This window comes from Heliangelus exortis, chromosome 24 (assembly GCF_036169615.1).
Source record: "Heliangelus exortis chromosome 24, bHelExo1.hap1, whole genome shotgun sequence".
Lineage (NCBI taxonomy): Eukaryota > Metazoa > Chordata > Aves > Apodiformes > Trochilidae > Heliangelus > Heliangelus exortis.
In genome coordinates this window covers 912,481-934,315 of record NC_092445.1, presented here as the reverse complement: position 1 = coordinate 934,315, position 21,835 = coordinate 912,481, and the positions used below count along the sequence as shown (strand labels likewise).

General features: G+C 42.4%; 3 protein-coding genes across 10 annotated transcripts; 1 reads left to right on the top strand and 2 right to left on the bottom strand.

The window, feature by feature from the left end:
• The first annotated feature begins 26 nt into the window (after positions 1 to 26).
• Positions 27 to 3,814, top strand: PNRC2 (proline rich nuclear receptor coactivator 2). The gene is made up of 3 exons (XM_071767949.1): positions 27 to 208; positions 1,279 to 1,483; positions 2,138 to 3,814. The coding sequence occupies exon 3, from the start codon at positions 2,156 to 2,158 to the stop codon at positions 2,576 to 2,578; it is 423 nt and encodes a 140-aa protein (XP_071624050.1). The 5' UTR covers positions 27 to 208; positions 1,279 to 1,483; positions 2,138 to 2,155; the 3' UTR covers positions 2,579 to 3,814.
• Positions 3,815 to 4,941: 1,127 nt separating this feature from the next.
• Positions 4,942 to 15,368, bottom strand: SRSF10 (serine and arginine rich splicing factor 10). Of its 8 annotated transcripts, none has more exons than XM_071767941.1 (7): positions 15,110 to 15,367; positions 12,929 to 13,033; positions 11,087 to 11,190; positions 9,900 to 10,062; positions 9,557 to 9,607; positions 9,279 to 9,380; positions 4,942 to 6,160 (listed from the first exon to the last, which is right to left on the bottom strand). In XM_071767941.1, exons 1-7 carry the CDS (start codon positions 15,172 to 15,174, stop codon positions 6,142 to 6,144), a joined length of 609 nt encoding a protein of 202 aa, XP_071624042.1. In that variant the 5' UTR covers positions 15,175 to 15,367; the 3' UTR covers positions 4,942 to 6,141. The 8 variants fall into 8 exon arrangements, with proteins under 8 accessions (XP_071624042.1, XP_071624041.1, XP_071624044.1 ...); XM_071767940.1 differs by having other exon boundaries at positions 9,557 to 9,610; positions 15,110 to 15,364; XM_071767945.1 differs by lacking the exon at positions 4,942 to 6,160 and adding an exon at positions 12,026 to 12,425 and having other exon boundaries at positions 7,182 to 9,380; positions 9,557 to 9,610; positions 11,087 to 11,208; positions 12,862 to 13,033.
• Positions 15,369 to 18,348: 2,980 nt separating this feature from the next.
• On the bottom strand, positions 18,349 to 21,188 carry LOC139807123 (fatty acid-binding protein, liver). Its single transcript, XM_071767685.1, has 4 exons — positions 21,033 to 21,188; positions 19,875 to 20,047; positions 19,496 to 19,585; positions 18,349 to 18,459 (listed from the first exon to the last, which is right to left on the bottom strand). Exons 1-4 carry the CDS (start codon positions 21,097 to 21,099, stop codon positions 18,409 to 18,411), a joined length of 381 nt encoding a protein of 126 aa, XP_071623786.1. The 5' UTR covers positions 21,100 to 21,188; the 3' UTR covers positions 18,349 to 18,408.
• Positions 21,189 to 21,835: the final 647 nt, after the last annotated feature.

The following is a 21,835-nucleotide window of genomic DNA, read 5'->3' as shown; positions in this document are numbered from 1 at the left end:
TGTGGCGTAGAGGAGCGGCCGCCATTTTGTGTGAGGGAGAGAGAGGGAGAGCGACAGGAGTTGGTGGAGCGGTTTGGGCTGTGCTGTTCCGGGGGGGGGGTGTCGGAGAGTGACGGCGGAGGAGCAGCGGGGGTCGGTGCCTCAAGGCCCCGTGTCTCTGTGTGTGTGTGTGTCCGTGCTTGCCAGAGAACGGGACGGACAGAAGTCGGTAAGGGAGGAGCGGTGCGGGAGGGGCCGGGCGCTGCCGCCGCCATGTTGTGCTCGCTGGGCGGCTTCATTGTTGGGGGAGTGCAGACGGGAGGGTTCCCGGTTCCCCGAGGGATGAGGGACCGAGGGGTGTAGTTAAGAGAAAAAAGAAAGTTTAAGGGGCGGAAAGACGGAGCTCTGGGATGAGCCGAGCCTGTGAGGATCAAGAGCAGCTGGGGTGGTGCTAATGGCGTTGCGTCGGCCCTGGGATTTAGAGGCGAACGAGGCAAGGAAATGGAGATGGGGCGGATCTGCCAGGAACTTTCGGGGAGAGATGGACTTGGGGTGGTGGTGACTTTTCATTCAGAGTGACACAGGGATTAGGGGGAGGTGAACAGATTGCAGTGCTTTAAGATTAAAGTCTTTTAAAGAGATTGAAAGAGTAGATGAGCCGTGGGTTAAACAGGAAATTATTGCCAGACTTATTACTTAGATAACGAAGGTGGGAAAAAACCCACCAAAAGACACCAACTGACAGATTAAAACTGGAGCTCTTTTGTAGTGACTGGTGGAGGGTTTGTGGGTGCGATTGGTTTCGAGTTGGGACGCTCGGAGTCAGTTTGTGCGCAGCAGTTCCGGGCGGTGCCTTTTTGTCCCTTTTCTGTCGCTTTTCTGTCCCGTTGGCACAGAGCGAGGCGGTGCTCAGGGGGTGGTGTGAAGGGAGGGGTTCTTTGTGCTTAGAAGTGATACGGCTGAAGCGCTCCTTCCCCGAGAGTTAATTCCCGAGTATTTTCCATGGTATTTGACTTTTTATCCTTATTAAAAAAGGTGTAAGGGACTTGCTTGCCTATTAATATAGTTAAGATTCATATAGAGAATGGTAAAAGCGCTATGCTTTATGAAATACTAAGAGAAACTGTGAAACTGTCTTCTGTTTTTTTGATTTTTTTTTTTCCAAGTTTAAAGTATATTATCAATAACAAATACACTATTAATTCTATGAATTTAGTTGTTGTTGTTTTTTTTATTATTAATTAAAGGGAAACAGTTGCTATTCTAAGCTGAATTCAACCTTTATTCTCATTTATGCAGTGGGACTTCTCCCTTGGAGCTTCTGTGCCGAGAATCTGATGTTGGGCTCGGCTGCCTGGCTGAATACAGCAAATCAGCCCATGAAAACTTCTATTCCCAGCCAAAGGAAGGAGTCCAGCAAAAGGCAGCACCTACTCTTTCAGGCTTGGAAGCAAGAAAAGGGGCACGAGTTGGAGAGTGTAGAATCTGAGAAGACAACTGAAAGGTAAATGGGGTGGGAGAAGAATTGTATTCTGTAGGGTGAGTCAGCATGAAGGTGCCAAGTACTGTGTGATAGTATCCTGCAGGCTGCTTTGGAGTTCAGCTGTAAATGGCTACGTTTTATTTGAAGCTGTTTTCACTTCCCTTTGGGTTTATCTGAGTAATTCTTGGACTTACCAGAAAACTGGGGAGTGGCCTTTTCAGTGCCAGCTGCCCAGATCGTTAGGTGTGACAAGATTGGCTCTTTCCTGATTAAACTCTAATCCCCTAAATGTGGCACTGTAGTTTGCAAGCAGCACAGCTTTCACGTTGTTCCACTAACATCATTTAATGAGGAGATAAGCAGTGTGTTTAGAAGTTACAGTGCCTAGAGGACTGGTGTTTCCATAACTGGGCACACAAAGCTGGGGTACAGGCCTGAAGGATAAACCATCTCAGAGTCAGTAACCTCCCACTGAGGATTTATGCTGCCCTGGAAACCCATCAGCTAATTTCTTAGTTATTGTTAAGTGCAGTAAAGGAGAAACAATCTCCAATGTATAAAAGTCTGTTAGATGGATTTCAGTCCCCTTGCTTAGAATCTGAAAATTCTCAAATATTTTCTGTTTAGAAAGAAAAGTAATAATCTAAACTCCACTGACTTGTGCCCCTGCTACAGGTGACATTTAAGTTGAAGATGGGTGGTGGAGAAAGATTTGACATTCCAGTTCCCCAGGCTAGAAATACCACCAAGAACCATCAACAACTTAAAACCAGGCAGAAGAATAAAGACCAGAATTCACAGGTGAAGACCTATATGAAGAAAGAAAGAGGCCATGGATGCAACTCATCACCTGGTGCATGGCAGGCCATGCAAAAAGGGGGAAAGAACAAAGTTCATTTCCCCAATAATCAGAATTGGAGTCCTGCTTTACCCAATCGCAGTCTCTTTTTCACACCTCAACCCAACCAGAACTATGCTGGAGCAAAGTTCAGTGAGCCACCCTCACCAAGTGTTCTTCCTAAGCCACCAAGCCACTGGGTACCTGTTTCTTTTAAACCTTCTGATAAAGAAATGATGACATTTCAGCTTAAAACATTACTTAAAGTCCAGGCTTGAGACTTAGCTTTTCATATTTTTAAAGTTAGTTAAATTTACAGGGTTTCAAATTTGAGAATTGTTATTCCTGACTTCAGAAGTGCAGATGTACAGAACCAGATGTGCTTGCCTCATGTAGTTAGTCACTTGGATTGAGAAGAGGATGGAAGTTTACATTCCCCTCATGTTTTACCTCAAAAATTGTGTGCTGTGTTCACTGTGAAATAGGTATATTTTGTATCCTCATCTAATCAAACCCAGAGCAGTCACCATTAGTGTATTTATTGTAAGTGGCACTGCTTCCCAAAATTGGCATTGTGGCTACTTCTTAGTTTGGCTTTAGAAAATCAGCTTTTACCTAACGACACAGCATTGGCTGGAAAGAAACAAAACCTGTACAGAAAGCTTCAGCCAGGTGCTTTGCTGCTCTCAACATTTGCTTCTTAGACATCTGCAGCTCTGCCACGAGACACCTCCACCTCAGCACCAGGTTAACCAGGTTCTCCTTACACCTCTGAGCTTTACTTGGCACTCTGGACAAGCATCTCAAGCCTGTGACTAAAATTGAGATCTAGGAGACAAATCGGTGCCTGTTCTTCAAAGTAGAAAAAAATTAAACATTTCTTCTTTCTGGAAGAAAACATCAAACCCAGAACTGCCTCTCCAGCTCTAGCAGAGCTTGGTGGGAATTGTGACAGGTCAGGCTGTGCCAACAATTAGTGACACTGTTGCCAGATGACTGCCAAAACCTTAAAAAAAAAAAGGAAAAAAAAAAAAAAAAAAAAAAAAAGCTTTCCCATTGCACTCATGAATTCTGAAATGCATTTTTGTATCAAGTGTTTCAAATTGTGAGATAGGTGTAGTTAGGCTGCTCTTGAATTGGTTACCCTGTAATAATTGTTTGAAGTTCCAGTAGCTTGTGGCAGGTGTTCCAGTGTTTTCATAGGGAAGACAGAGCCATGTAAATAAGTGTAAAACTTTGTAGCATATGTAAATTTATGCTGGGCTTTCCTGCACAGACATATTTTTAGTACAAAACTGCTGAATGTAAGGAGGCTGTGTTGAGTACATGGCCCAATTTAAAAAATGATATTTTGTTAAAAAAAAAAAAGTTTGTGGCTGTGCCCTTGCACTTCACACACAGTGAATATGCACATTTTACTTGGTTGTGAGCTCAATTTAAAGTAAAACCAGTGCAAAAGAGGCTTATTTAGATTTTTTTTTATAAAATAAAAAAAAAAAACCAAAAAAAAAAAACCAAACAAAAAAAGAAACCAACCCCAAAAAAGGCTGCTGAAGTTGAAGATATCCATGTTCTGAACTTACAGGAAAGGGTGCTTTAAATGATGAAAAAAACATCAAAGTGTTCAAAATCAATGCTTCACAAGCAAATGACTGAGGTTTCAGTGCTGGATGAAACAAGTATTTTAAGTGTTTCTGAAATGAATAAAATTCATCATTTTGTCCCAACAGTTGCTCAAATGTCAACGTCAGGATGGGGACAGGGCAGCTCCCAGTGCTCCCAGTTCAGGTGGTTCCATGGCAGAAACAACTGAACTGTGACAAGAGAAAGAGATAATTTCAAAATACAGAAATCACTAAAATAATATTGTGCTTTAACCTGGGAGCTGTGCAGATGGGGAAATGTTTTTGGAGATGTTTTTCTGTACATTCAAAATGCATTGGCAGCTGGTTGAATGTTTACAAATCTATTACTGTAAATCAGATGGAATTGAGGTTTTTTTATTTAAAATTCCAAAACTTGTCTTTGTTACCAGGCCCCTCACCAGTGTGTGAGATGTATCCCAGTTACAACTCTATCCTCGGCTACAAATTGTCAAGTACTAAGGTGTACCTACAAATTGGAAACAAAATTTTAAATAAAATAAACTTTTCACCCCTAGAAAGCTTCTGTTTCTTTTGAGATGGTAACAGAAAAGTGGGATGATGTTCTTTTGGCAGGCCAAGGAGTTACAGGAACCGCTGACACTTGGGAAATCCAATTAAGGATGCAAAAGGGGGCATTTAAAATACATTTAATGGCAATAAACTCCAATTACCTTCACCTGATGGGGACCAGCAAGCTGAGCCCCCCATGGTCCCTGTGCCTCTGGGTGTCAGACCAAGCTGGAACTGCCATTTCCTCAGCCTCATTTGTCCTCCTCCAGTGCTCTGTGAACACAGGGCTTGAAAACCAAACCAAAGCCTCCTCCGGGGCTGGGCAGATGCAGCTTAATCTTATTTTACACCTTGGCTCCAGGCTCTCTGCTGCCTCTGAGGGGCTGACTTGCTCCTCGAGGGAACTTCCTGGGGGTTTCAGGGCTCGGTGGTCACTCTGCAGCAGGCTACAGCTGTTATTAATTGAGTCAGAAGGTGCTCTCGAGTTATAGTCAAAACTTGTACATTTTATTCCCAATTCACAGGGTTATTTGCACAGATGGAACACAAAACTCAAGAAGAAAGGATGGGTATGAATAAAACATCAGCATCTTTGGATCAAACACACTACAGGGTACATAGTCTTCCCTTCCTATCATAGTCTCATGAGCAAGAGCATCTTTAGACAAGTAGTATAGCAATGGACTACAGACTTTTTAAGCAATTTACAAGATAAATCGAAAAAAAACCCCAGCAATTATTAATGGGTGATTATGTCCTAAAAATGTGTAAATTTATCCCTTTAGGCTTCAAAATGTTAATCTGCAACATCCCTGCCAAAAAATCAAGTAGCAGTGCTGCGATGTGGCTCAATCCAATTGCCCTTCTCTGAGCATCTTTCAAGCTGTCACCCAGACTCAACAGTCAGAAAAAAAAATGAAGTTTTCTTAGAGCTCAAAATAACAATGAAATTGAAAACTTAAACTTTGCATAAAGCCATTATACTGTACATTTAAACATCTTTAAAAGACATAGAAAGGATAACATCGAGCTTTCAGGGACCACTCTATTGCAGTCCCTAATTTAAACACCCAGCTACTTAACCACTAAATTCTTAATTATCAGTTGGGTGCATGGACTTTAGGTGAAAAAGAAGTTCCCATAGAGCCTTCTATCACTGCTGAGATAACCCAATCCACTGCAGATATTTTGGAGCACAGCCGTTACTTTCAGCAGAATGTTTTGTTCTGAACATAACTACTTCCATTCTACAAATTTTGCAGGAATGACAAAACTCTAGTTTTACCACAGAGAAAACATAACCCCCACCGTTCTTGAGACTCCAAAAGAAAGATGCCTGTACAGGATCTTTTGCAGCCTGTGTATGTTCTTGCATTCCAGCTGTGCATAACCTGCAGGTAGCTTGCACGAGACAGGCTACTGCTGTTTTTAGGGCAGGACTGGGACACCTGCACCAAGGGAGGGAGATGTTATCTAGATGGGCTGTGGCTGGACTCACATGTAAACATTCCCTGCCCTTTTGGCCACATCCTGCTAACTCGTCCCCAACTGAAAGGCCCACAGAACAGCTTCTTCACAATTTTTCCATGGGAGCAAGAACTAGGACAACATCTTTATTCATGCACTCTTGAAACATCGTGGGTTTGTGTTCGGCTTTTCTGGCTTGTTCATATACACAAGTCAAGTCAAAGTTTAGTCCTACCTCTGGGAGAGAAAGAAAGAACCATCAGAACTGTCAGATACTGCATTATACTTGCAATGAATTGGATTTGCAACACAAAAATTAACTGTGCTATACATAAATGTCGAGGCACATAACACAAGGACATGCTGACAAAATAGTTAAGGTACTGTTCCTATGACTCTGCAGTCTCAGATCAGAACCTCAGCCTGGACACAAAGATCTTCTCTTCTCCTCCCTCCTCCTGCTCCTCACTGATCCAGCTGTAATTCTGGCTGGACTTAACAGGAACATTAATTACACTTGGACTAAGGTGAATGTTAATTAGAGCAATCACTTGCAGGCTGCTGACAGAAACAACCACACTTTCCTGTGACAGTCACACAGCAGCACTTTTTAGTAGGATTTTAGCCATGAAGACTCTATTCCATTAGGAAAAACTGAAAAAGGGTGAGATGTGCTGCTGGTACAAGCAGAAAGCTGCCAGAGCATCACAGCTCAGCTTAGGAGGTGTGCAAATGAGTTTGTCAAAGCAATCAAGTGCTTTTTTCCTTCAGTGGCCCAAGAACTGCTGGTTTCTACACCACAAGTGCCAAGAGGCAGGTTGAGATCTAATTGCCACCAGGAAAGTTTTACCACCTCCCAGAGAACCTGTACTGCTGGTACAGTTTTTGATATGACAAACATAAATCCATAGGTGACGTTAGAGATTTGGGTCCATGTGAATCCTCACAACCAATTTTAAGTGCATAACCTGGCTAATAATACCCAAATTATTACCATGGGGAATTCCATCCAGCAGTAATGAAAGTTAATGGAAAAGAAATTTCAATATATTAGACTAAAACATATGCTTATCGTTCTTATTTTGTCTAGTACCACTTTAAAAATGAGAAATTATATTTATTCCAACATTAAATGTTTCATTCCTGACCTACTGAAATACCACAGTAAGGATTTTACTCCGTAAGGGATGCATAGCTCTGCTCCTAACCATGCTCTGGAGTCAAATTCTAAAGCTACAATAATTCCAGTGGATCAGTATTTCCTTCATGTTTTTTATTACAGCATGTTTGCTAAATTTACAGCAAGCAGAAAATAAGCTGGGTCTTTAGTTATTTTGATCAAAACATCGATGTTTTAAAGGTAGTACACAATATTTGTTAAAAAGAACATATAAAAATACCTTTTTAGAAGCCTCTATAAGAAAGGAAATACAAAGTTTAATCCCACAACTTTCCTCTGCTAGAGCTGCACACTACTGCTACAGTTTTAAATAGAATTTTTGCTGTTTTTAAACTATACATCCAGGAAAGTCTACAAAATTAAAGGAACGTGCATATAAATGATTGCATAGCAGAACATGAACATTAACTGCAAACAGTAAAGAAAAAGTCAGAAATACTATCAAATGTACAAAGACTCTAGAATCAACCCCCTAAGCACGTTCCACTGCCAATATTTAAAAGCCATCTGCATTTTTTCAAAGGCCCTGCTGAAAACACTAAAACCCAAACCTAAAACATTTCTCTAAAAAGGAACTTTTTTTGAATCAATGTCTTCATATGCTACTACATAAGACAGCGAGGAACACCAGGTGTTTGCTGCTGGCTTTTGAAGGTAAAGAGAAAAAAAAACAACGCCAAAAGCCATTTTCATAACCAAGTATCTTGCCTTCTAGAGAAATACTGGCAAGATTACACACTGGTTTCGTTACTTTTTTCACATTCAGTTTACTAAATATACTGTATTAGTGATAAACTAGATAGCTAGTGATGCAGCTCTTGTTCATACCCAACTTCAAATATTTGTTCTTCAGGAAAATGAAATCTTGTAACCAAACCACTATCCATTTTGAGGAAGAAGTGATTCAGACTTGCTTGACCAAATACTTTTTGATGTGTAAAAGCAAGCCTTTGGTACTCAAGGAGATGGCTACAGGTTTATACCTATGAATACACCAACTAACCACAGAAGTCATTGGCATAAAAGTTTAGTTCTTATATACTGTACACGCACAACTGGAAACAATCTACTTGTATCTAACAGCAGGAAAACGAAGCAACTTTATGGTTAACTGCTCACTAAAATTTAGAATAGATACAAAAACTGCATAAAATGTACACACAACCTAATATTTAGTTGCTCTGCCATTTGCTGAAATCTGAATTTAGTTTTCCATCTCAAGGTGTGTTTTTTCCTCACACATTTAGTACTAGCAGCCAGGTCAAAAGCAGTGAGGGCTCTTTCCTGACACTGCATTGTCTCTCAACCAGCTCCCAAGACCAACTCTCTCCCCTGTAGGACATGCAGTGTTAGTACCATCTCTCCAGATGGCAGGGTGAAAAGAGAAATCTCAAAAATCTCTCTCCACAGAGCTCCATTTGCTGACCAACTGGTGTCAGTGGGCATGGAGAACACAGAAACCTGCCTTTCAACAGTGGAAACACAGCTGCCAGTCTGCATTTCACAGCAGTCAGTGTTGCACTACAGCTGTCCAGTTTTCTGCTTTTTTTATCACAAAGTTTAGCATTAAAGAACAAGTTAAACAGTTGGTTTAACTGTTCAGCACAAACCAATTTCTCTATGGGGATGACATTTTTAATAGGACAATGTTGCAAGTTACGATCAGTCAAATCATCACCAATACCTAAGCATTAAAAATGCAAATCTTTACAAAAATATACATAGAGACACCACAACCAGGTCAGTAGCTGCCCATGACGTTTAACCAAGTGGACATTCTCTCTCTCTCTCTCTTTCTCTCTCTCTCTCTCTTAGTGGCTTCTCAACACTGTTTTAATTTTAACCATCGTTGGCTACAGGGAAAACTGACAAAGAAAATATTTTTTAGCACTGTTGCAACATCATATTCCTGATAATTTAAGTAAACTGAACTGTGTGTAAATGAATCTTACATGCCTAAAAACAACATGGATACACTGTTAGTGGCCACTGGACTTGGGACTAGTCCATGACCTTGATCTGGATTTTGACCTAGATCTAGAATGTGATCTTGACTGTGATTTGGATCTAGCTGGTTCTTTTTTTCTCGACTCCTTTTCATATCTTGAGCTGGACTTATAGTGTGTTTTAGAATCTGTTTTAGAGGTGCCTCTAGATTTGGTGTGAGATGCAGACCTAGACCGTGATTTAGCCTTCATTTCTTTCTTGGGCTGTGACTTGGATCGTGATCTTGAATTGGACTTAGATCTTGAAAAAGATCGATTGCGGTGTTTGAACCTATCAGAATAAAGGGGAGAGAGGAGATTTGAATGTAAAAACACTATTCTTAGACATCTAGTACATTAAAAATTGTTTACCGTTTTTTGCAGGAGAAACTTTTTTTTTTAGAAACCTAAAGTTAAAGGAATACAGTCATCTAATTTTCAACTTAAAGGGTGTAAAAAGTGGTTTACCTATCATTGTCCGAATGGCTTCTGCTACGACGGGGTCTTCCAGTAGGTCTACTGCTAAAAAGGTACATCAGAAAAAGGAAATGGTGACAAATACCCGTGTGTGCACACAAGATGCTTAATTAGTTATTTTTCAAGCTGTGCTTTTGCTGTCAGTTACCCCTCAGTGAAGCACAGAACCATTTCATGCAACATTTCTGACCTGCTGCAGCATGCAAGATACACACCTCCCGCAGGGAAGTAGCAGGGAAGAAGACTATTCAAATTTTTAACAATTAAACAGGCAACATGGTTTCTCCTCCAGCAGCAGCCTCCTGCAGCTGAAGCCAAACACCCATCCACTTACTTTCTGGGACTATATGATCTTCTGTAGCTGTAATCAAAGGAACGACTTCTAGACCTCCTCCTCTCGTAACTCCGGCTTCTGGACCTCCTGTACCTGTCATAATCATCGTAACGAGAGGAACTGTACAGGTTTCTCCCTTCCTTGGCCTTCATCTGGTTTGGTGCTGTAAAAAAGAGCAATATTGAACATTTGAAGTTAGATGAGATGCCCTACTTAGTAGTGACACTACCAATCCACGTATCTGTTATTCTGCAGAAAGATGAATTCATGATTCTCGCAGAGATGTTGACAGAGGGGCAGCTGAGAGGCTGCTCTGTGCCTCTGGCTTTTTGCTGCCTTAAGCAATGGATAAAAATTAACCCAGCCTTGTGGGATCATAAATCCAGGGAAAAAAACAACCAAAACCCTTAACAAAACAAAACCACAAAAGCAACAAGGAAGGACTAACCCTCCATACAACCAGAACTGGCTAAGGCAGTTTGTGGCCAAACACATAGCTGAAACATTCCAATATTCCTGAATTTACCCAAAAAGTGAAAAAAAGTGAAAGCTAACAAAAAGTGAAAGCTAACAGGGAATAAATTAAACAGGGAATAAATTAAACATACATTTCCATGACTAGATAACACCTGATCCACAGCCTTTAGTGATTAAAAGAGAGCTCTTACAGAAGCAGCAATGGATGCCACACAAAGAAGTTTTATCCATCTAAGATTATGTATCCTAAGGTGGAAAATATTTCAGTTCCCTTTCCAATTATCTGCTCAGGAAAGGAGACTGCTGTTTGGTGTTGAATTGGGATATTCTGAAATGTACTTTCATCCTGAAGCCAGGTGAGAAATAAGACATTACCTCAGTCCTGGAAATTGGACTGCACTGGGAAATGTCAGCATGGACTCATTAACGTGCTTCAACATGATATTAACACTGCAAGACATTAAAACTGTGCTACTCACTTGGAAAGGGAAGCACAGAGCTGCACAGAAAGCTTTTAAGAATTTTCAGCCAGCAGCAAGAATCAGATTGTGGTAAATGACCATTGTACTTAGTTATCTGGCTTTAATTATAACAAGTCATTAATAGTTACTGGCTAAAAAGCAAAACATCCAGAAAGTACTGAGACACAAGTAAGAACATATCACAACAATTAGCAGCAGACACCCAGGCTGAGGAGTCCCAGCACTCACTCTTCCGATCCCCCTGTGCAAACTGGATCTCTATCTGCCGGCCACAAATCCACTTCCGATCCAGGTTGTGGAGAGCATCCTCTGCATCCCGGACATCTTCAAATGTGGTGAGTGTTAAGGTACTTGGGAATTCAAATAGTTTACAGGTTTGGTATTTTAAAATAAAAAAAAAAGTTATTTGCTAATTTTACAGGTGCGCTGTTTTTATAATTTTTTAAGTTTTTTGGCCACGCTGCAGTATGCACTGGTAAATTTATTTTAATTAACCACCAGCTATCTGAGAACTCCTACAATAAAATTAAACTCTGATTATAGGACCATGAACTTATCAGCAAGCAGTTGCTATGCAATACTCAACTTTCTTCTTCTCCCACTTGTACTTATGCAAAAAAAGAAAACCAGTATCCTTTTCAGAATACATCTGCTAGTGATCATTCAGTTCTTTCTACTACATTGACTTTACCAAAATTAAATCCCACTTCTTAAATTATGTTAGGCATACCAACAGCAAAAGTTAACATTGCTACTCATTTGAGAATTGGGATAAAGCTTTTCCTTTTTTTACCAACTGTTAAAATTATGAAAAGGACATGCAGACAGACCTTCAGCAGTCTGCAGTAGAAGCAGACACTGACCCCCCCCTAAGCTGTCTGTCAGGTCAGATGTTCAGTCACACAATCATTGCTAATTTTAATCTGCAAGATTGACCACTCCTGTAATTCACACACCTTCTTCCAGCTAGGTGACCTGAAAGAAGGAATTGCCTTTCTCCTCGTAGCCACTCAGTTCATCAGCAGCATAATCTATGCAGAAACTCAACTAAATCATCTTGATAAAACACTTGCATTCAAGAGCACAGTCACAATAGCACTCAGGAGAGAAAGAGCAGAGGTTTTGTCAATGGACTAAGCCAGAATCATTCATCAAATTACTGCTTACGTGACAAACAGAAGAAAAACTGTTATTCTGTAGGATACATCAGGTATGACTCCTTTAATCTTGGCCACCATTCAACTTCATCTTGACCTTTAACTCTTTAAGTGCTTGTCAGAAGGACTTGTCATGAGATGCTTGGCCAAAAATGACAGATGGCTTTATCTTTTACTTTGAAAAACAACCTTTTCCCCCTTTTGTAGATAAAGCGAAGCTTTGTCTCCCATTATGGCTTGTCCTTCTTCCAGCTTTTCTTTATTTTTTCTTTTCCCAAACTCTCCCTTCTCTTCAAGCCTGATCCTTAAGAGGTCTTTGGCTTGTCTACTTGCCTTAATTCTTGAACTCTACTCTAAAGGTTCTTTCATGCTTTCTCTTTGGGGTCGCCATTACTGTACAGCTTTACATTCTGAGGCAACAACAGAGGACAGCAAATTAGGGGACAATATTAAAGAAAGAACTTCACCTCATTTTTTTTTACACAATCTGACTTTGATCAAGTGATTCTAGTTTCCATTTGTTAAATTAACAATGAATACCAGCCACAGTTTGCTAAGCACAAGTTTACTTACACAGCAGCGATAATAAAAACGTGCTAGACAATTTTGAGGCAGTGATAAATTTTCATTTAAATAATATAATATCAATTTCAGCAACATAAGCAAGCTTTTATATATTACTGGACTTAAATTAAATTTTGCAAAAAAAAAAAAAAAAAAAAAAAAAAAAAAGGCAAAGAACAGTTGAGAGAAGTTAATCTTCAAAAACAACGAAACACCACGATATGTGAGACACGTATTAGATACAACACAAAAGTAAACTGCTTTTTCATTTAGATTGGTTACCTCTTACACAAACTTGAATTTCAAACTCCAACACCCCTCACTAATCAGCCATCTGAAGAAAGGATATTGAACATATGCAAATCCTCTGGGACGCCGGGTGTAGAAGTCAAGTGGGACGTAAACATCAACTATAGGCCCATAGCGACCGAACTCACGGCGCAAGTCTTCAGACCTACAACATCACAAACAGCTCAGATTTCAGGCTGGAGGTGTCACAAAACATCAAATCAAAACCAAATAACCAATATTGAAATCTGTAACTAACACGACCGCCCATTTTTGGGGGCAGTTGACAGAGGATGCAGGTAGTGAAATGGTTTTGGGGAGAACAGTGCTGGAGCAGTTCATTGTTGAGCAACGCACGAAGCTTTCCTGAAAAAAAAGCCCAGGATGCTTAAGTGGAAGTGTAAAGTGAGATGTGATGCAAATTAAGTCAACTGAAGGCAGGATGGATGAGCAGAGGTGGGCAGAAAGTGAAAAGAAGGATCTAGGAATTATTGTCACTCAAGTTCTTCATGGAACTCTTGACAAAGCTCTTGCCACACGCAAGCGTAAAGGCCGTGACTCAGAGACACCACAATGAACCAGGCACACAAACTCATTAGCATAAAATAATCAATACTTACAACCACATCAAACACCAAAACTCCAGTGAGCACCATTCACACCCTTAGGACAGCTTTTCCAGAGGTGGCTTTAGAGAGCTGAGCACAGAACTGTCCAGCAGCTCTGTAACTGCACCTGGAACAGCCACCATCTCCTCCAAGTGAGGTTTCCCAACCACCTCAGCTTCTTCACCCGAATTTTTGTGTCACTGAGGACAAGCTGTGTGAGACAGATTGCTGCAGTACCATGTGGGGTGAAAGCCTTGCTGCTGTTCTTTTCCCTTTCTCAGCAGCTAGGGAAGAACCTGAGGTGCAGGGAATCAGTGAGGGCAGAAAGGAACTACAGTCACCAACATCACCACCTCACAGTGGAACCATCACCAAGGAGAATGCACCTCCAAATCACAACCTCACGGTGAAAACCTCACCAGGACACACACTGGCTGAAAGAGTCTGAGGTAGCAGCCTTGACTGCTCATGCAGTAAAATAAACTAGCTAAAAGGAAGAAGAAAATTCACTAAACTGCCCCCTCAACTTTAACTTTGAAGAGATTTATGGTTCTGAGCACAATAAGGTTCCTAATTAATTCCACTGTGCCATGGTATTGTTATTCACTGAGCAATTTTGCTCCAAGCTGCCCAGGCAGCAAGTTGTATTTTATTCAACCAGACCTGCAGGGCCTTCCCTACAAACGCTGAAATAATTAACAACAGAGGAATGCTGTAACACACATACACATTCCATACTAACACAATCTATAAATATCTCATGGCTGATAAAAACCAAAGGACCACAAAAAAACTGCAAAACAAAAGTGGAGAAATCTGGCAGCCTGCTAAAAATATCCAAGCAAAAAAGAAGAACCTCCCAACTTGTTAATTATTCCAACTCGCTATGCAAAGTCCTTTCACTAAGCTGCTGCACACATCTGGTCCCAACGGCATTTTACAATACAATAATTCAAAAAAAAAAAAAAAAAAAAAAAAAAAGCATTGCTTCCCCCCCGCTGCCTCTACAGTGACAGTCACATGAGGCCACGGTACATAACAATTAATGCAATGACATTCCACCCGAACTGGCACTAATTACCATCCTAACGGGACCAACTACGCCAAGGGTTTTGGGGACACCCGTAGCAAACGCGGGGTTTTCACCCTTCAAGTGACACTCGCTGTATGGGAACCGAGCACCCGAAACTCCCGCGGCTGCTGAGCATCGCCCAGGGCCACAAGCGGCCACCCCTGAAACGGGCACGGAAATCCCGCCTCGAATTCCCGCTGGACAAACTCAAACGCGGGGCCCAGAGTTTGACTTTCTTCCAGCCCAGCTTTGTTCTTTCTTTCTTTCTGGACATCGCTTCCAAACCGATCCTCGTGGAAGGAAAAAAAGCACCGCGAGGACGGAGAGAGAGAGGAAAATGGAGAAGGGCGCGGAAGGCGAAGCAGGGAGAAAGGTTAAAAAAAAAAAAAAAAAAAAAAGGAAAAAAAAATAAGAAAGAAGGGGGTAGGCCGGGCTCTCCCCCTCCCCTCCCCTCGCTCCGGGAGGGCCCCGAGCCCCTCCGCCCGCAGCCGCCCGAGCGGCCTAGCGAGCCCGCCAAAGCCTGCGCAGCCCCCGCGCCCCGCTGGCGCCCGCCCCCACTCACCGGGTGTCATCGGCCACGTTCCGCACGAAGAGCGAGGTGTTGGGGGGACGCAGGTAGCGGGACATGGCGGCGGATGCGGGAGAAGGAAGGGGTCGGGGAAGGGGAAGCCGCGGAGGGGGGAGGGGGGGAAGCAAAAAGCAGGGAGGGAGCGGCCGGGCCGAGGCGCTGCGGGGAGCGGAGCCTGAGGAGACCCCTGCGGAGCTGCACGCAGCGACACCGCCACCCGCCCGCCCTCCCGCCGCCTCTCGCGAGACTTCCCGCGGGGCTTCCGGCGCGAGGAGGGAAGCACGGGGGAGGGGGGAGGGGCGGCCGCCGGCGCCAAAACCGGACCCGCCCACACCGCGCATGCGCTCAACCGCCTCCTCCTCCCCCTCCCACCCTTCCCTCCGCCTCCCCGCGCGTGCGCCCCGCCCCGCCCCGCCCCGCCCATCCCGGCGCGCGGCGTTCCCGCCGAAAGAGCCGCGAGATGGCGGCGCGAGGGGAGAGCGGGATCGGGGCGGGTGGGACGGGAGAGAACGGGAGGATCCCCTCCTCACGGTGTCACCTCTCGGGGCTGTGCGGGTCCCCTCCTCACGGTGTCACCTCTCGGGGCTGTGCGGGTCCCCTCCTCACGGTGTCACCTCTCGGGACTATGCGGGTCCCCTCCTCACGGTGTCACCTCTCGGGACTGTGCGGGTCCCTTCCTCACGGTGTCACCTCTGGGGGCTGTGCGGGTCCCCTCCTCACGGTGTCACCTCTCGGGGCTGTTTTGGTCCCCTCCTCACTGTCACCTCTCGGGACTGTGCGGGTCCCCTCCCCACGGTGTCACCTCTCGGGGCTGTTTTGGTCCCCTCCTCACGGTGTCACCTCTCGGCGCTGCGTGGCACAAGGCGCTGCTCCCGGGTGCTGGGCCGGGCCGGGAGGACTCGCTGTGTGAGGGCTTAAGCCCTGGTTCCAGCCACCCCTGTACTGTGGCCCTGTTAAGCGATTTGTGTGATGAGAACAATAAAGCGGGGGGGTTATTAACGCCTGGATGTGTGACCCGCTAACGCGGACAGGCAGAGAAATGGCAGATGTGTGACTGTGATGAAAGGTTCGGTCGAGCGGTGTCTGCATCTTTGCTGGATGAGGAATTTTCAGAGAACTGCAGAGGGGAGACAAAAGACCGGGGAGTGGAGGCAGCCCTGATGTCTGTCACCAGCAGAATTTCACTTTTTAATGCCTGGGTATGAAGAGTGGTGGGTGGACACTGCTGTTCCTATCCTGACAGTCACTTGCTCAGGATTGCCTGACACATCTACAGGTTTTGAATAACAGAGGAAGTTTGAGCAGTGATACAGGAGGTGTATGTTAACTACATATGCTGCTCTTCCAAGAAAAAAACAACCAACCAAGCAAAAAAAGCAGTGGTGCTTGTTTGCTTTGTGTTCAGGACACACAGAGCTGGGGGGCTCTGACAGGATTTGATGCTTACAGTTAACATTATTCTGGGGTAAGCATGCTATTTGTTACCTTATACAGAGCCACATACATGAATTGTGAAGAGAATACTAAAATCAAACTAAGAAAGTACATTAGAGACTGAAATTGTGGTGGGATTGTGTGACAGGCACACAAAAATCCTATAGGAATCTATATAGGATTAGTGTGGGTTTGGTATGTAGTATATACCGTCTGTAGCTTAACCTGTGTTTTCATACCAGCTGTCTTATATTGAGGCTGAACTTTAATAAGGTGTTAAATATGGAAGAAGTGAGTTTGCAAGGCAGTTCCCAAGTGAGCTGGGAATATTTGAGTAGTTATTTAACCAAAATAAGGCCGTGGTTCTTTTAAAAGCAAACATACACACATTTTGCTTTAACAACACTTTATGTCAGCGTATCAAAGCCTGTAATTGTTGCTTTGTAGCATGCTTTAAAAGTGTAGGGTTTGGAGCAATGAATGATCTGTGTCTGAGTTTGGAAATAAACCTGAAGTGTCCTTTATTTTGTATCCTGCCAAGGAGCTGATAGAGCATTTGGTCACTGAACTCTTGCAGTGTCCTGCAGAGGTACTGTTGGAAAGCTGTGCTCTGTTTTGTGGTGTTGCACTGTGTAGTTAGCAGCAGTTACCCAGCAACTTCCAAACAGAATTGTTTCAAGCTCTTATATGGCTTTTTGCAGTACAGATGCTTTAGGGGAGCTTTCTCCCTTGGTTTTACCAGTGCCTGGATTTCTGTTCTGGTGATCTTATTTGTCTGTAGCTCCCACAGAATTTAACTTAGCCTGTAAAAGTGTAGTTAGCATTAGAACTGCCTGGGGAGCAAAATGAACACAACGATGGTTCTGCCAGTAAAGCTCCCCATGAGGACAGCCTTACCCCAGAATAAGGATACACTTCCCAAATTGCTTACACCACGTTGCAAGTTGTTATTAACTAAAACACCATTTTACCCCTGTCATAAACTGCTCTGCTCCTCGCACAGGCAGGTGTAGACTCAGCACTCTTAACTGGAATAAAACATCCCCATGAGGATTTTAAATGGCATAATCAGTCCAGCAACTTTTTAAATGAAGGTCTTACACACCAGACCAATTCTAACAAACCTGCAGTGACTTAAATAAGTATGAAATAGGACTGCTAATAGAATAGCACGATGTAATCAGCAGTGTACAGAAAAATTATCACAATGTTAACATAAGCCACGTAGTTTACTTGAGCTTCCCTGTGACAAGCAGATATTGGAGCAAGTTGCAGACTGGAAGGATGTTTACTTCCCCTTGCTCTTGTAGTGCCTCAGTTTTGTTTAATTGGACTCCACCTCCAGAGCAGTCATTTCTATGATTACTTTGTAATTGTTTATGACTGTTAAATACTTCATAGCCCTTAAAATGTTCTGTTTGTATTGATGATACAGACTGGTTGTGCAGATCAGTTAAACAAATGCCTAATTGCTGGTTAGATTATTGAGGAGTTTTGGTAGAAGGCTATTAGACAAAGGAACTAAAGTATGTTCACTGAGTATGTCAGAAACTAGGAAGCATTTACATCATCTTTTGTCCATTCCAGGGATTGTGGAGCCAGATCATCATGTTCCAGGCAATGTCCAGGTTTGGCTGCTTGAGAGACAGACATCTATCACCTTTGAGTATGGAAAGCAACTGTAAGTGTACTCAGGGGAAACACAGACTTGTAATCATGGGAAGTGATGTCTATGTGAAAGGAGAGTTAGAGATCACAGTTATTTTCTATCTATTTTATCAGATTACAAAGATGAGACCTTGTGGAAACTGCACTTTATTTTAGGTGTGTAAAGATGTCACAAAGAAGGTGGGCTGGCTTTAAACTCTCTTGCTTCTTCTGACAAGTGTGACTCCACCATAAGTCATAGTCTGTGGGAGACAAATATGCATAACTTGGTTTTCATCTAAGCTTTAGGAAATCTGTTTATGGTGACATGGCCAGAAGTTTCTGTAAATCATGTACAAATCCACCTTATTCCACATTAAAATACATTTACAGTACCTACTTATAAATATATAACATTCACACTAAAGACTTCTCTTTTACAGGAACACCTCTGAAGCTGGAAAAATTTAAATTTAAATGCCATCATGAAGTACATTTTATGACTCTGTTTTAGGAAGTATCATAGATCCTACCATAAAATCTGCTTCTTGTTAACAGAAATTCACTGTCTCAAGTGGAAATGAGTTCTTTTTACTACCAGTGAAGTAGTTTGAGATATTCAAAATGATCTTAAGGAACTGTATGTCCAGAACATATCACTTGAATGTAAGTAGCTCATTCTTGTGGCAGTCTTTGCCCAAGTGGGCACTCTTTAGAAGCCTGATGAGCTCAGCTCTGTAGAGAAAAGCTCTTTGTCACTACCAAACAACTTAGAACCAACTAAAAGCCTTCAAAGAACTGTAGGTGGAGGAAGTATGTTGTAAATTCTCAGAGCCTGTGGATAAACCTAAGGGTGGAGACACTGGTGTTGTATTCTAGGGGAATTTGTAAGGAGTTGTTCTGCAACATGCTCAGCAGCTAAAGCCCTTCACACTTCAGTGCCTAGACTTGGCCTCAGGGTAGTAATTAATAAAAAGATTTGTCGAGCAGGATGGGTGTTCAAAGGAGTCATCTATTGCAGATTAGATGCATTAGAAATAATATGGTTTTAGTAAGAAGCAGGAAGAATAAGGGAAAATAATGGTATTTTTCCACTGGCTGTGGTTAGTATGAAATACTAAAATTCTGTGAGATTTTGTGAGATTCTGTAGATTTTAGCACCTGTGAGGACTTCTGCAAGTGTGTGGTCATTTAGAGACCAGGACTTGTTAAAGTACTGACCCTACACTCAGCCAATCAACACAGGACATTTTTCCCTTCAGCAGTTTTCTTAACATGCCACTGTGTCCCAGCACTTACCTCCACCATTTCATTTCCTTTCACTTCTTGCTCGTGAGAGAATTTGTCTGACTTGCACACAAGCTTCCCGCTTACCATGTTCACTGTGCACTGTTGGAGCAGGTTTAAAAATTACAAAAAAATGCCAGATTTGGGAATTCAGTTAGATGAAGTAGGGGACCACATAAATAGGAAATAAATTAAAGCCATTCTTCATAATGACAGCTGCTGTTTTAAACTGGAGGCAGCAGCATTGGAATAAGAGTTTTAGAAGCAACATTTCTGCCTGTTGAGGTGATAGAAATGTGTCCTACTGGAAATGGTACAAAAGAGTTTTCCTTGTACACAGAAACTGAAGTGTGAGGATGACTGGAGGTGCACCCTTCCTGCAAGATGTTACCTTTAGCTTCCTGCCATCCATTGTGGTGATGTCAGCCTCTTTTCCAAGTGTGAATGAGTTAGTTACAGATTGCTTGGGTGTTTTTGATGTCACAACAAAATTATCTCCTTTTTGCTGTATTTCAACAATAGGTTTAATGTCTCTGGCAGCTTTGATAAGCTCATCTGGCAATGCTGTAAGCAAGGCAAAGAAAAGGACTTTGTTATGAAGTAGTGTGTAGGTATGGAATAGCAAATTCTTTTCTCTGATAAAGGTGCAAAAGATACAACCAATAATAGAAAGTGATGTCCAAGTTCAAAGACCAATCCTGTTTTGGATTTCCCTTCCAGCTGGGCTGTATGGATTCTGGTACTCTGTTTGCTGATCTCTTGCTCTTTCTTTCTCACTTCTCCAAGTGAGGACATTTCTCCAGGAAGAAAACCATGGGTGTGTTGTTTTGTTTCCCTCAGCTCTCCCCAGGCTGATGGGAGGTGGGGGTTATCTGTCCAGTCAGAGCTGTAACAGGGAAGGTAACCTCAAACTACCTCCTCAGGGTGTCTGCAGCACAATCTCAGAGGATCACCTCTCACAGCTGAGGGCTTGTTTCAGGCTGCTGGACAAGGCTTTCCAACTGTAGCTGAGTTTTATTCTACCAGATACCTCTAAAATCCCAGGTAGGAATTTGTTGCCAAGGTTGTCAAGAGGGTACATGGGTTTTTCTTAATGCAGGCACCTCCTAAGTGATAATCACCAAGTCTGTTCCTTATAGATTACTTAGCAGCTCCCACAAACATTAATCACTGCTGGGAGAGAAAGTGCCTGCACTGCTAACAGCAGAGTGACAATTGGGTGTGCCCTGGAAAACCTGTTTCTAGTTAAATGTGTTTCTAAAGCTCTGTCTTAACCAAAACAAGATGATTTCTGATTAGCTCTTCTTTCATGAGGGACTCATTTAATGTTAAGATAGGGATCTGAGGGTTATCTGGAGCCTTTCTGCATCAATTTGTGTAATTTTCAGCATTCTTTTCAGTTCCAAATTAGACTTAACAGACTTACCTGGTACTCTGTTATACAATCAAAAGAAAAATAACCCCACAGAGAAATACAGTAATAAGAGAAGTCATGCAAAGTGTGCATTGCATTTCAGGGAAATTATTTCAAAAGCAGCTGGACACTTACCAAGGGCTTTCAGAAACTCTTCATAGTTCTCCTGAGCATAGACCTGCCAGGTTCCATTGAAGGCCATTCTGGGTGTTCTAAGGCAGATGAGGGCAGTGGTCCTGGCAGGGAAGTGAGGGCTCTCCCTGGTCACTCAGATGATATTTATGGCAAGGGAAAGGCCAGCCCAAGTTGTGAGATGGCTGGCTAAATATTAACTGTGTATTAACAATTATTAATCATTTATTTGTTCTTAATGATCATAACCTCTAGTTCATTCTGCTTTGTAGAAAGTCTTAACCTTGACCAGCTGGGATGGACTGGTGTTAGGTTTATTGTGAATTGCTGATTATTCATAATTGTTGTAAAGTGTTGCGTGGTTTAATTTGTTTTCTTTTTGTTCACAACTTCTATGTTTAAGATATTTTCTGTGTTTTGGATAGAATTCTTCAGATGAAATGCCATTGTTTACAATTGATGCAAGGTAATTACTGTCTTACAGCAAGAACCTCCTAATTAGCACCATATTCTCTACTATTTAGACTTTTACCTCAAATGGTGGGAATAAAATTCCAAACTTGTGGGGCTCCAATTGCTTGAGAACGGGGATATTGGAGTGGGGGAATCAGTTATGATTCTATCCAGAAGGTGTCAGTAATGTGCACTTAAATCTGTATCCACTCTATTTATTTATTTATCTGTTTTTAAAATCATCACATACATAGAAAATTAAAGGTAAAATAAAAACTGTAACATTGCTTGGAGACCAAAGTGAGAGAAGGGAGTGGGTTGCATTGGTTTTCTTGCACCAAATATTCCTCACT